At 47.2% G+C, this 14,288-nt stretch overlaps 1 protein-coding gene and 1 long non-coding RNA gene across 13 annotated transcripts in view; one reads left to right on the plus strand and one right to left on the minus strand.

The window, feature by feature from the left end:
* LOC111851656 (5'-AMP-activated protein kinase subunit gamma-2-like) overlaps positions 1-14,288 on the plus strand; it is a 68,707-nt gene that overhangs the window by 49,222 nt on the left and 5,197 nt on the right. For all 9 annotated transcript variants that reach the window (XR_011992123.1, XR_011992124.1, XR_002840066.2 and 6 more), the window contains 3 exons: positions 4,495-4,546; positions 9,690-9,799; positions 11,663-11,744. Coding sequence is in view for 6 of the 9 variants with exons in the window: in XM_072713279.1 (XP_072569380.1) it covers positions 4,495-4,546; positions 9,690-9,799; positions 11,663-11,744 (244 nt within the window). In the remaining 3 variants the exon portion in view is untranslated. The remainder of the gene's footprint in view (positions 1-4,494; positions 4,547-9,689; positions 9,800-11,662; positions 11,745-14,288) is intronic.
* On the minus strand, positions 1,836-5,523 carry LOC111851658 (uncharacterized). 4 transcript variants are annotated; one of them, XR_011992129.1, is made up of 3 exons: positions 3,827-5,523; positions 2,608-2,723; positions 1,836-2,063 (listed from the first exon to the last, which is right to left on the minus strand). It is a non-coding gene; the product is annotated as an uncharacterized lncRNA (long non-coding RNA). The 4 variants fall into 4 exon arrangements; XR_011992128.1 differs by having other exon boundaries at positions 1,978-2,063; positions 2,613-2,723; positions 4,110-5,523; XR_002840069.2 differs by having other exon boundaries at positions 1,978-2,063; positions 2,613-2,723; positions 3,969-5,523.

Genomic DNA, 14,288 nt, shown 5'->3' on the forward strand with positions numbered 1-14,288 from the left:
CCAGAACTGCTCTGGGCCACATCTTCAGGGGGACTCTGCCCTGCATCTAGAAGGCTGAGTATAGCACGATAATGGCTAGAAAAGCCATGGGTTTGTACCAAAAGCTATGGGCAAGGGAGGGGGATAATGTGGAGCATGGAGTGGAGAAATGTTTGCCCATGTTTCTGCAAGCCAGCAGGCTTCAGACTTCACTTAGTGACATCACAATCGGAGCAGGGTGCAGTTATCTTAAGTCCACCCCAGGCCCTCTGGGTGTCACTATAGAGTGAATAGGGTGGAGCAGGCCCTGCTGGCTAACCTACCTGATGGAAATGCAGCTGATTTAACACATTCTCTGGGCCTCCTTCCCACAACTGACATCACTACTTGGTGTTTTTTTAAATCAATTTTCAAATCAAATTCAGTTTATTTTTATATTGTGCCTTTCACAAGAGTCACCCCAAGGCACTGTACATGGGTATGTTGTAATATCAATATGTTTTACTTAAAAAAAAAATATATCTTTGATAACTTTTCCTGTAGGAATGCATGTGAATCCATGTATTCATGGTGCATTATAGAAAGTCAAACTGGCAGGAGCATCTAATCAACAGTGAATATATTCATTAAGCAGTCGGTGAGAGAAAAGAAACGGAAAACCTGCTAATAAGTTCTGACTTATTCAGCAGGCGTAATAAATCAGAAAAAATACACAGTGCCACTTTATCAGGCATGCACCCCCTGGTGGCTGAATTGGGCGGCACAGTCAGTGACAGTACCACGTGTTCAGGCTGTGCTATTAAAAGCAGTCAGGCAAGTATCCAGTGTGTGTGTGTGTATGACTTTGGAAGGGGAATCAATGTTAAGTGGCTTTGAACAGAGTGTGGTACCTGTGGCCAGGGACGGCAGTATGAGCGTTTTGCAAACCTTAGCCCTTCTGGCGTTGCCGGTAGATGGAGATGGGATCCGAATCCATAAGAGGTTCTTTCTAATATCCAGAAACTGCTTTCACTCCTGAAAATGGCTGACAGCCCTCCAGTTTAGTACAGGCAGTCTGCGGCCAATTGACGGACAGCTGGGGACAACGGCGTTGCTAAGAGACCAGTCAAGAAACGCCGGCCCTTGTACACGGCCTGGCCAGGGGGCGAACCGGCAGCCACACAGCTCTGGCGTGGAGCCATTATTGAGTCTATCCTCCCTGCCGTTTCAAGGGGAGACACAGTCTATTAGGCAGGTCTGTTCTGGTCCAATCAAAGGGAAAGCGTGGGGGCGAATGCAACCGTGGGTGACACCCAGAACCTGGTGCTACATCCATATATGTGAAGCTGGTGCATCACTGGGATCAGGCCCAGGAAAACTCGGAATAACGCAGCCAGTGATTCATGGAATTAGAGACTATGGGCTGGGTTTGAGTCTCAGTTTGATGACCTCATGGACTCAGTGGGTCAAGGCACTATGCCTGTGATCAGAATGTTGATGGTTTAAATCCCTGGATCGCCAGAGTAATTCTCACCAATTGGACCCTTCAGCAATGCCCTTAACCACCAATTGCTTTAAGGACTGACTCACCCTGCTTTCTTAAAAAAAATGTATATTGCTTTGGATAAAAGTATAATGTAAGTGTAAAAAAACAGGGTACAAGTACCACTGGAGTGATGTGAAAATTGGAAATTTTGAAGTACATGCACAAACTGTCCATGTGAATTTGCTTTTCCGAGATTTTCGGTTTCTCAAAGTTTTTGACCAGATTGCCTCCCCCCCAAATTAAAATCTTTAACTGGATTTATTCCAAAGCTCTGTACACTTTGCCACTGGAGATTCTGGTTCATACATAAAATAAAAAAGAACAAAAAATACTGTGATTGTTATGTTGTGTGTAATGCTAGTCAGGCTGTGACAGGTTATGGGCCAGTCAAAATCTGGCACAAGTGCATAACAGTACACGTCAAAGGACTTCATTATTATACCATGAAGATGTTTTAATCCAAGTTTAATGTACTAATCTGGAGATCCTGTTAATCAGACGTTTCTTTTAGTTTTGAGTCTTTTTGCTGTGTTGATTTTATCTTCAATGTTGCTCTTCCCTGACAAAAAAAAACAAAAACATAGCGCTCATCTGGGTTTAACGTACCAGAAGACGTCCAGTCAACACGTGAAAACATTGTGCACGAGCATGAAACATCTTCTGAAGGCATGTGATAGTGACGCCCACGAAACCCAAGCCGGGAAAGTCTCGCCGTAGTCTGTAGGGGCGTCTCCCTAACAACCGGCAGGAGGACGGCTGCGCTCTGGGGAGTCATTTGCTTGCCCGCCACACCTAATTACTCATCCTGTTCGAGTCTGAGAGTACTTAAAGTCCAAAAACCAGTGCTAACCAATCATCCTGCTCGTGTATCTGGTGGTACACCTCAGATCACAGGAAACAATAAATAAATAAATACAGCGCCCCCAAATGAAACAATCACGACCAATGTACGTATTGCTGCAAAACAATTAGCTTTTCTGATGGTGTTAAATGGGCAGACTCTTTGCTACCGTTTTGATCCACTCTGATCTGGTTTATGGATCTTATATTGTTCACAAGTTGCCATAAATCTTACAGGAATTACACATCACCTCACATCTCACCTTACCTGCGGCTCCACCGTCTAAATCTCGTCACCACGATCATCTCAATTTGCATCTCCTCACCTTGGTCGTACTGGCACGTTGCTTTGCACATTTTACAATTATCTGCTCAGTCACTGAAATGAAAAAATAAGTGCCTCAGAATAAAACCTTTTACCGGGGATGATTGGCAACTCGTGCGGTTAGTGGTTAGTGTTTCAGTGCTAAGTTTTGCCCCGTGTATTTTTCCGCTGTGGCACATTGCTGCATTAATCCAATTTCTTTTATTAACCGTTCAAATGGAATGAGTGGGGCGTAGCACCAAGCCTGCTATTCTGAGATGGGCAGGAATGGTGTCCCAGCCTGGTAACTGCACTGATCACGGCACCCTTTGCACGGCATCTCGGAGCTGCGGGTGCGCTCGCTGCGTTATATCATTTTAAAACTCGGCGCACGTTAACGCTGTATGCACGTTCCCCAGCTGACTTCTCGCACCCAAACGAAGGGGGAACATAATGTAATTTCAGAGATGATAATCGGCGTAGGGGGTGGTGGTTCAGAGATTCACGCAGCTAGGCAACACGGAGATACGGGGCATTTCCTAATATGGTTAAGTGAAGATTTGCCGATAGGGGGCGCTAGGCATAGTGTAGAGTAGTTGTAAGTCAGGGTAACAATCGCATAAAGATGCTGTTTTTGGGGGGACGGGCACGGATCACTTGTGTATTTAAAATGGGAAAAGCGAAGTGGTCTAGATAAGCACATATCCCGTTGAACAGGTGTTCCGGGCAATTCGGTTTCCCTATGTTTCCCCTGTCGCGCGCTGATTTGTACACGATTTCGCTGTTGTTTTAATGTCTTTTTACGAAGCTCTTGAGGTAAACAAGTCATATATTTTAAAACATCACGTGCCTTTTCGATGTTTTTTGTTTTTACAGATAATACATGAAAGTATTTAATTGCTGGATAGAGATATTTCTTAATGAAAACGGTATAGTATTGCTTATAAGACTTGTGCGTGACGATCTACTGTATTCACATGTAATAATATACCTGAGTGATTTTCAGACATCACATACATATTTGCCTAAATATTAGGAGAAACTATTTCCTGACATCCAGGATATTTGGTTCCCTCCTGTTAAAACAGGTATACAGCAACTCTGGGCCTCGGTACTAATAGCAATACAGTATTCACATGTAATAATGTACCTGACTGATTTTCAGACATTTCACATACCTCTTTGCTTTAATATTAGGGGAAACATTATTTCCTGACATAGGGAAACCGAATTGCCCGGAACACCTTGCAATGCTGAGCATTTCAGTCAAACTTCGGCATTGTTCACTACGGCTGCAGCAAACCGGAATGTTCCACTTACACCTGAATCGGGGGGATAGGGGAGTCCTGAGCGGGTTGCTCCGGTTAATAATTAATGGTTAAAAGAGCAGAGAAGCTGAAAGAGAATTTGCACTCTATGCATCTAAAACCACCAAGAATGATTAAATTGACATAAGCTGACCAATTTTGATCCAGAAGCGGTGCAGGTTGAAGGTTCTACCTCGGCTTTGGTATTGTACTACAAGGGGGTGTGGGCTGTGAAGTCGCCCGTCCGCAGAGCAAGTTTCCACGCCATATAGAGCTCAACGGCTCCTGGATTATTACTTTGTGCTAACCTACTTAGTGTTACGTTATTTCACTCTGACGGAAGCGGCTGCTCAGCTGCATCCCGTTGCTCCTGTGCTCGTATTCTCGCTCCGCCAGGCTGCTCCAGGGTTGCCAGTTCCAGACGGCGCTGACCACCGTGGTGTGGAGCAAGAACGCCGGGTGGGCGCAGCGGCGGTGGTGGGCAATCGAAACCGCAGAAAGTCTGTGTCTGACTCCGTCGTACTACCTTTCGCCCACAGGTCCACGGATCGGCTGAAGGCATGCTGGAAAAGCTTGAACTGGAAGATGAAGGTGAGACCCTCTTTTTGCTTGCTCCGATCAGTAGCCGGTGGGCAATAGCATGCCTTCAAACTGGTGATCTTTAGCTCGCTTTAAAACGAGCGACCCGGAGCCGGAATTCTGCCCGAAAAAGCTGCCCATCTCCGGCGTGGACTGGCATCATTTACTGTATTAACGCCTTACCGTGACAGATAATGTGTGGTATGACACCATTGACCGCTGAGCTGCGGCTAGGGTTACGTATTTAAGCTTCCTGAGTATTCTAAATCTACTTGCTAACTAAGTTTAGAATCACTTTTGCATGCCTCGTACAGCCTTTCTATATATTCCTTATATCATATATGTGGCATACTGGAAATAGTTTATGATGTAAATGATGTGTGCACGTGTCAACCTGCAAATATTATTTAATACTTTTGTCTTGTATTATTCTGGGTTGTCATTCTTTCTTGAATTGCCGTGTAGCTGAGGTTTTAGTGCAGGTTAAATCATAGATGCGCTGTAGTGTCTTGTGGATGTAACCGATGGAGGGATTCCTCTTATCCCGTCCACCATCACCTGTTGACTTTAACGGCTTGTTTTGTGCCGCCGATTTTTGCATTTTATGTTTTGCTGTTCTAAAAGTGAATTCTGCTCTGTTGACTCGACCCACCAAGGGTTGACGATTTACCGGTATTTTTTGACGCTGTAGTTTTGGAGGTGCCTGGTGATCAGACAGCTATGAGTATGTGTATTGTTCATAAGGTTTATGGGATTATTCACTGATTTATTTCTACTCCTACACCGAAAGCCGAATCACAGTTTGCTTAATGACTTGCTGACGGCGCAGTAATGCTGGCAAAATTTCGGTGCTGAATAAGTTTTGTTTTTTAAAATCTTTAAGTTGATAATCGACAGTTTCTGAAAAACGATTACCCCCGTCTCCGTGGCGGTGTTGCGCGCGACATGCGAATGGATGAAAACAAACTATCTCGCTCCACGTTGTCCTCAAGAGCTGCAAATATGACACAAAAAATCGCAGTAAGCTTGTTTCGTCAAAGTTTAAAATTCAAACATAAATGAAACGGTAAACTGTAGTCGTGTGTTCTCCTTGTGGTGGACTGTTCAGAAAGCGGTGTGCACTAATTAAAGAGCGCTTTATTTTTTATTTCACATCGCCATGATTTCAGTGAAGTACCAATTTGTGGGAGTTACTGTTCATTTTTAATACCTAGACGTGCGTCCAGGGTGTTTGCACGCATGCGCCGTACAGCGGCGCTCCGCGGCGCGGTGGGAGGGGGAGGCTGGCATCCCTTACCGCCGTCTGCCTCCCGTATATACTCGTCATTTACGTCAGGACAAACAGGGGCACTAAGCTGTTACCCATCAGTGGTGGATTCCAGGCTTAATGACTTCCAGACTTATTTATGTTGCGTGAGACTCTTTTTTTAAAATAATCTATTTCAGCATGAATGTTTATACTGTGGTAATGTTTATTTGTGCAACACATATCCAGTCAGTCAGTGTAGAAGTTGCTATTTACTTGTTTTCCAGTGATTTCTATTCTCAGCATTGCACCCGCCTTCCTATCCGTTTATTCTGATTAGGGTAATGGTGTATATTGGGGGAGGGGGGTGCTGTAGCCTTTTGCAGATAGTACAGCGCACAAGGGTTACAGTAAGTGTTTGGACTGCAGGTGGAAACCCACGTGACATGGGAACAAAATGCAAAGTATACACACACCAAGGGCAGCCAGGATATGAACCCCAAACCCTGGAGGATTAGGGTTACCCACCGAGCCACTGTGCCACACCATTCTCAGGGGAGGTGGGTGGCTCAGTGAGTTAGGCTCGCTGTGATCAGACAGTCATAATTTCGAGTCCCAGGGTTGGCAGAGTGATGTCATGGATGGGCCTTTGAGCAAGGCCCTTAACCCTGAATTTCTCCAGGGACTGACTGCTGCTTTCTCAGTAATGTATGTCACTGGATAAATGTTTCTGCTAAAAAACAACATGTAATGTAAGACAGATTTGCAGCTGACTAAACAGGCTGCGCACACGTATTGTTTGTGATGTTTCAAGAGTCTTAAAGATGGCAGCTTTGAAGCGATAGTACCCATCTGTGATTTTCAGTCCAGAAGGCCCGACTCATGCCTCCAGTGGCCGAGGTTTCACTGATGGCCACGTTTTCAGCTGGCTGCTGCTCTCTAGTTGAACGTCATGAGAGAACCGGGTCACGTCTGATGCCTGTGTCCCCGTCCCCACCAGTCAGCAGATGTTCGGAGCGGTTTTCAGTGGCCACTGCGGGGTCCTTTTGATCCTTGGTGGGGTCTCAGCTGCCCCCACCCCCCGAAGGGCAATGGAGGACAGACAGTGACACCCCGTGTGCTTACCCAGAGCTCAGAAGGTGGATGAGATGAAAGCCAGGGGAATGTGGGGAAGATAACAATAACAAGCTGAAGATCCCCATTTGTGGGGGAAATGAATGGAATTTCAGAGTCTGTTGAAGTCCAGTCGAACCTGGGGCCGTAGTCACTCGAAGCTGAGCTTCTGGTTTAAATGCATTAGCATGAAATGGCATGCTACACCATATTCCATATCCTGCAGTGCTGTTTACTCCTCAAATCACGTGTTTGCATGGGGTCCTGGAGGTTTGGGGACCCCCTGTAGTTACTACACTAAATATTAAACACGTGTCTTATTTAGGAGATGCTGATGTAGCTAGTTATGCTAACCAGCTAGCTAGCTAAGATCTTCTACCTTTACTTCCTAGGAATTAAATTAGTTTTTGAAACATCTAATGTGGGGTCCGAAGTGAATTTGTTGAGTCACCCCTCAGAGATGGCAAATCTGCCCCAGACCATTTCAGAATTGGTGAGGCTCTTAGAAAGGCAGCAGGTTATTATTAAAAAAAAAAAAAAAAAAACTAAAAAAAAAAACATAATTTAATGATGGCTGTTAGCATCCTGCTAAAGTGCTAGCTAACCCAGCTTTGAAGGGTCACCAGATATCAAGAGTACCAGATAGACTGTCCTGCTGCATTAGACTTAGTGATGGTCAGAGAGAAGTGCCCCCTCGGGTCCAAGCTGTCAGCCTGCAGATGTCGCTGTGAGATGCTACATTTTGATTGGATGTCTTCCTTTTCGTTATCCTCTGTTGTGAGCCTTTCATCGCCTGATTTGAGCTGCAAGCTAATTATCGTAATCTAATTAAGGAACTAAAAGTCATGCTTGCCAGATTCAGTGGGGTACATTTGCCCCCTCCTGGTGTCTGCAGCTAAGTCTGTTCGGTGTTTTATTAAAGCTCACCATGCTATTGGCTGGATTATTTAAAATCTCTTGACTCCCCCACCAATCAAAAAAGACTGCGGCAGCTTTAGGAAGGCTTCCCGATGGCAGAAGTGATTACCGGCAGGCAGACAGTCAGGGAATTTAGAGACTCGCAGGGCCGAGATGAATCTTGTTCTTCGAAGCTCGCGAGTCTCTGATGCAGCTGAGAATTTCACACGGGCTCCTGGCCGGAGTTCTGCCCCGGTTTGCCTGTTTGGCCCCTTCGGCCTGGTGCTAATGACTCAGAATCTTTGGGCACCGGGTTCTCTGGTGCCAACTCTGAACAACGGCGCATATTTTCCACAGGGAAAATTCTCTGAGGCTTATTTTTAATGATGTTTATATGGGGCAGTTGTTTTCCTGCTGGGAGTTCACCAGATTGACACTCGGGGGGGCGGGAGGTATTTTAGCAGGGTTTTTTTTTCTCTCCTAGGCCTGGGGCCTGGGGGGCAGGCTGTGTGAGATTTTTAGCTATGGCAGGGGTGTTGTGAAACTGAGAACTCACCCCTCCTCACAGGCTAACCCCCTCTCTGTTGCCGTACCCATTTCTGGGAGCGTACTCTATGAATCGCCATGGTAACCAATGGGAGGCCGGCAGAGATTGGTGGCGAAAGCAAGGTGAGGGCAGGGTTTGTTCCGATTGGGTCACACCGTCTTGGGTGCTTAATTTTTGTGCCTGTATGCAAATTTTGCCTCTGTCCAGGGGGCTGGCCCCGCAGGTCTGTTCTGCATTCCAGGGAGCCCACCCCCACACCTGCTCGCCACCTGGGGGGGCCCTCATCCTGATCTGGCATTGCCTCTATTTTAATACTATTAAAGTCTGGAACTTAATACCAGGAACTCATAATGTTTGTCGCCACCACCTGGGACCTTGCTGACCATATAACCGGGTCTGTAAATGGTTCAGGTCGTTCTTCCGGTCGTCTCAGTGCCCTGGTTGCCCCCAGGCCTCCCATAAGACCTTCTGAGTCACAAACAAGAGCCACTGGCTCTCAGCAAGACCACGAATGCGACCATTTCTGTATGACCAGAAATTCCCCCTCGCTTCTCCCACTCGGCGGTGACCAGCAATGCAATCGGCACGTAGATGTTACCCTCCCCCCCAAAAAGCTGCAGGAATGTTCTCTTGTTCGTCTTGTGTGGCTGGTATGTAACAAGAACACGAATCAGTCAGTTTTTAATTAGGCATTTTAATTAGCTGCATACTCTTACAGGTCTCATTTTGACGGCTTCGCCAAACCACAGGCCTAGACCGTGATTTCCCGGACTGGCGCAGCCTCCCTGCCTTGGGGTGGCCATGTTGGGACGGGTGCTGTACAAATTAAACTGAATTATACAAAAGCCTATAGGGCCTCATCCGTCGAAGGGCCTCTTAGGAAACCAGCTCCTCATTTAACGCTCAAAAAGTAATTAAAATGCATCTTTTACTAAGACAGAAGGTTCCGTTATGCCTTCTGTACCCAGTCATCAGTGTTATAGCTTAGTCTCTTATGGCGCTTTTTCACTGGTATACAGGAACTGACCTGTATCCGAGCCATACTGCAAAGAGAGACTAGTTACAGGGCAGTACCCACTTGCTTCGGTTTTCCACTGCAGAAGGGTCGGGTCTGTAGAGACAGCGCAGGTACAGGTCGGGTACGGTTACAATGGAAAACCGCCAGTTCACAGTACGGCTCACGTACAACTGGGTTCTTGGTGGCAGTGGAAAAGCACCATTAGCGCAGCCAGTGGTCATCGGTCTTTAAATAACGTCTAAATTAAATCCCAGGAAGCATTATTGACCCCCCTCCCCCCAGGTCTGTAAAGAGAACACATTTTCTAACACTTGGCCCATCTGTTCTCTCATAGCTGTGGAAGAGTCAGATAGCGATATTTACATGCGCTTCATGAAGTCCCACAAGTGCTACGACATCGTACCGACCAGCTCCAAGCTGGTGGTGTTCGACACCACACTGCAGGTGAGTACTGGGCGTGACCAGCCGTCTCGTATGCTTATATGGTCATTCAGGCCGAAAGCCCCCTGTGATCTGACTGCCTGAGATTCTCACTCTGTCTGGAAGGTCTTATCTGTAAATCATGTGACTGAAGGGCACCATGTGACCTGACTTGCATCAGTGGTTAAACCGCTGGAGACATTAATGCAAAGGGGGCGTTTTCTCCAAGGGTGTCGGCCCCGTGGACCCACTCAAGGTTTGGGGTTTAGGGCAAGATCATCTTCATCAAACACCAATGGTTGTCTAAGGAATATATTTCAGAATATAAATGTAAACATATAGCTTCTTTCCACTACCAATGCCACCAACAGCAAACTTGACTGGAATCAAAATAATATTTTTGGTGTGTACGTTGCGCAAAATGACCCTCTTTAGATGACCCTCTCAAGACTGCCTGGTTAATATTTAATGAACTTTTAAAGGGTTTTTAGATTCATATTTTAATGGGATAAAGGCCATACTATAAATTTGTAGACCTATAAAACACTTTCAGTTGTTGGTTTTTCTTCTCCAGCTTTCATTGTCTCTTCTAAAACCATGAAACTGTTTTTATACAATCCAGTTCAGTGTGAGTGTGCGTGTGTGTGTGTGTGTGTGTGTGTGTGTGTGTCCTTTTGGCAGTGTTGTTTCTTGGCCCGAAGATTCCCAGCATTCTTTTTGGTCTTGAATGTTCTGCCTCCTCTCGGGCTTCATTGTTTTTTGTTTCCCGACTATCTAAGGGATCCGCGTATCAGAAATGTACGTGCTGGGCCTTCCCCTCGCTAGGCCAAAGAGAGGTCTACTTTCATCTGAGAGACGTGTACGAGAAGGATGATGTCAGCCCAGCCGCCTGCGGGCGTGCTTTTAATCCGAAATGCTCATCTCTCAGAGAGGTCAGTTGGATGAGGCCTGATTAAAGGAAACAAAGCTGGTGTTTTCTGGTACAGAATGGGGGGGGGGGGTGTTGTCACGCAGGAGGAAGCATCTCAGCCAATGTTGATGCGTGCTGCAATGCCTCTGGGTAGCTGCAGGCAAAATTCCTGATGGTTTCCTTACTGGCACACAGCAACGCGTAGCATGCATTCTGTACAGCAGCATGGACCAGTCCCAAACGAGTTGGTGATAGGCTGCGAGACAGAGACAGCACTCAGTTATGTTCTCCCAGTTGCGTCTAGACCGTGGATGGACCTTCATAAACTTGTCAAATGGCCTTTGAAGAGATGCATTGGTCTGGGGGCTTTCATGTGACCATGCAACACCGTGTATGTCATTGCAGCAGCGGCCCAGGGCCCCGTGATTCAGCACTTGGAATATGTGTTCTTCGTTGCTAGGGAATTTTGGGTGCCGTTTGCCCTGGAAACTGATTTTCCTGCCCATCAGTAAGCATGAGATCGCAAAACGCCTCACTAAACCTCCTTAGGCTGCTCTTCAATTAGGTAAGATGACCGAAGCCTTCCTGACTGGTTAGAGTCAATGACTCTTGATTTGGTACCCGGTCGAACTCTGGTTTATGGCCGACCGTAATGTGGAAGCTTGTCTTACAGTATGGTAAATTGAGTTTCCTCAATTTAATCGGACAGATGTTTGGAAGCTCTGGTGGTCTGGTTGTGGTCAGGGTTCCCCCTGCTTTCTACTTGGTGGTCTTGATCAGGCTCAGGAATGGGGAGGAGATGGTCAGGCTGGGTTGTCGCGAACACAACTTTTCCGCTGACAAAATGAAACCTGGACTTTACTCTGCAAGCTGTTCGTTTGCCAGATGTTTCTGTTGGGTTATGGGACAGACAGATGTGTGAGGCGAGCTCTAAGATTTGACAGCAGGCACCTTCAGCGCCTCCTCTTCTTACACAGGTTAAGAAGGCCTTCTTCGCCCTGGTGGCCAATGGCGTCCGCGCCGCTCCGCTCTGGGAGACAAAGAAGCAGAGTTTCGTAGGTGAGTATCAAGCGGCCTGCTCATCCGGATGTCTGCTTGATGCCCCCTTTTTGCAGATGCTTGGCCGTCATCGAACACGAGCCACTACTTGGTGACCTGTGCGTAGATGAAGGTGGTGGATAACACTCTGGAATCATCGGTGCCACCCACTGAATAAAATGGAAATCTCGCCAGACCGTCTTAAAAAAAACTTCACGTTTGTTGTAGAAATATATAAAAAAAAACAAAACACACCCCCAGAAACTTTGAACGGACTGCTTTTCAAAAAAAAAAAAATAATAATGTAGCATAGACACGTTTGGAGACTGCTGCTTCCTAGGGGAATAACGGTGTCGTCAGCCTTTCCAGTATGAGGGGCTCTTCCGGCATTTTTTAGGAGTGTTAATTATATTTAGCGTTACATCATTTGTATTTAAAAATCTGTGGCCCTTTATACAGATCTCCATTCTGCATTTGTTTAGCGTTTAATTTTAGGTCAGATTTTCGCTAACCTGAGGGAGTATGTAGCCCCGGCCGGGTCCCTTGGTCACAGTGACAATTGGACTGTGCACCTGAGATGCCCTCGAGCTCCCAGGCACTGAGCAGGTGGGAGGATGCTGTCTGTTACCGTGTCGAGGCGGCGGCAGGCGTTCCGAAAATAGATACTCTCTGAGGAGGGTGGTGATGGGCCTCGCGTGCTTGGCCCCGGCGAGTGAGCGGACCGACGGCTGGCCGCGACGTGTGGGGCGGGGCTTATGTTGAGTCTAGACGTCGTGATGAAGGCTGGAAGGCTGGATACGACCTCATCAGTCATCCTTCTCTCATCCATCTCAGACAAGCAGCAATTCATCATCCTTTCTAAACTGTCCAGGAATTTTCTTTAACTGTTTGGATGCACAGAGCTGGTCTCTTCTAGACCCTTTATCTCGCTCAGAAAGGCTTCTGATAACTGGTATTTAGCTGAGCTTATATGGGCTTCTTAAAAACATTATTACATAAAATAGGTTCCCAAGGATAGAGCCTGCGCATCCGTTTGTGTTCACCAGGTCAATTTTTAACCTTGTAAACTCTATTGTTCATTTATGATTAAAGCTGTCACTTTAACGATTGGGCATGGCTTAACTCTGTGTGCAGCCCTATTAAACAGTCGTGCTGAAGAGAAATGATTGCATCTTTTACAAGGGGCACCTGTATTCTGCAACTAGTGGGAGGGGCCTCTGCAATGATTTATCAGGGGTGAGTTCAACACACAGTGTGCCAAAGACTCCTATTGGTTAGCAAAAGCTTGCAGTGTGTGTCGCATTTTAGGATTTGATGGCCGATGGGGATCTTGAGCTCTTCCTCATATGGCCCCTTACAGCCCTAACGTAAGTTCCTCTGTGGATGGGGGATTTAAGGATTTGTTGTTTAGCACGGGATTAATTCAGAAATGGGTCGTGGCAGCTGATCTGGGTAGAGGGGGCAGTACCCGCAATCATCCTGTGTCAGGAGGAGCCCTGGTATCGTAATACCAGGGTAGATGAAAACATGACCAACAGGCACCTGTGATCTTCATCTGGGGCCAGTGTGCGGCTCGGCGGTTGGGGTACTGTGTCTGCAATCAGGAGGGTCCCCAACTGCCCTGCTTTCCCCAAGAAGTACAGCTCTTAGAATAAAAGCATTCGCTAAATAGATTAAATATAATCTTGACGCTCCCTCAACTGCTACATGACTAATTCGGACATTGTTGCCACTGAATTTTGTCGGTAGAGCACCGTCCCCTGTCTCAATAACACTCCATTTCCCTGCCAGGACCCCGCCTGTCTCAATAACATCCTGATTTCCCTGCCAGGACCTCAAACTCCTGCCTTATATTTTTTCAGTGAACTGTCCCTTCATCTCCCCCCTGGAATAATCGCCACATCGTGATGCAAACTACCAGACCTTCCTGCCCCCCCCCCCCCCCCAGACCTCCACCCACCCCCCCCCCCAAGCCAGCGGGGTCCCCAGCCGCCTACGTCAGCATACTCCATGTGGGCCGGAGTCATGGAGACGGATATAAATACCGCCCCCTGAGAGGCAGGTTCGCAGAGACGGGCACATTAAAATAAAACCAGCTACGTATACGCGGCCCTGCGCGACAGGCCGTCTTCGTGGCTAAGGGGCCTTCCTTCCCTCCTTTTTTTCCATCTCTGCTTCCTTCATTTCCTCTTCCTCTCCTCTGCCCTCAGGGAGCAGATTAAATCGGGCCACACCAGCCCCCGGTGGCCTGATTCTCACACTCCCTCTCTCTCCTGGTGTCGGCGAGATGTTAGCGGGACAGTTTCTTGGCTTTTCCTCACGTGTGAAATGTGGATGCAATGCATGTGGGGCTCATTCCTTTGATGGAGGGGTACGAGCAGACCGACCACACTGGAAATTAGTAGCCCGTCACGTTTCGCCAGCTTTAAATGAAGTGAGGGTGCGTCTCCCTGTAGGGGGCACCGCTGGGGGGGGGGGGGGGCTCTGGCTGACTAGCCAATGAGGCTTGTTCATCAGCTGTACCTCGGGGCCATCTTTGCTGCAGCCCTGCCAGCCTGCAGCAAC

The sequence above is a fragment of the Paramormyrops kingsleyae genome, chromosome 1 (assembly GCF_048594095.1).
Source record: "Paramormyrops kingsleyae isolate MSU_618 chromosome 1, PKINGS_0.4, whole genome shotgun sequence".
Classification (NCBI taxonomy): domain Eukaryota; kingdom Metazoa; phylum Chordata; class Actinopteri; order Osteoglossiformes; family Mormyridae; genus Paramormyrops; species Paramormyrops kingsleyae.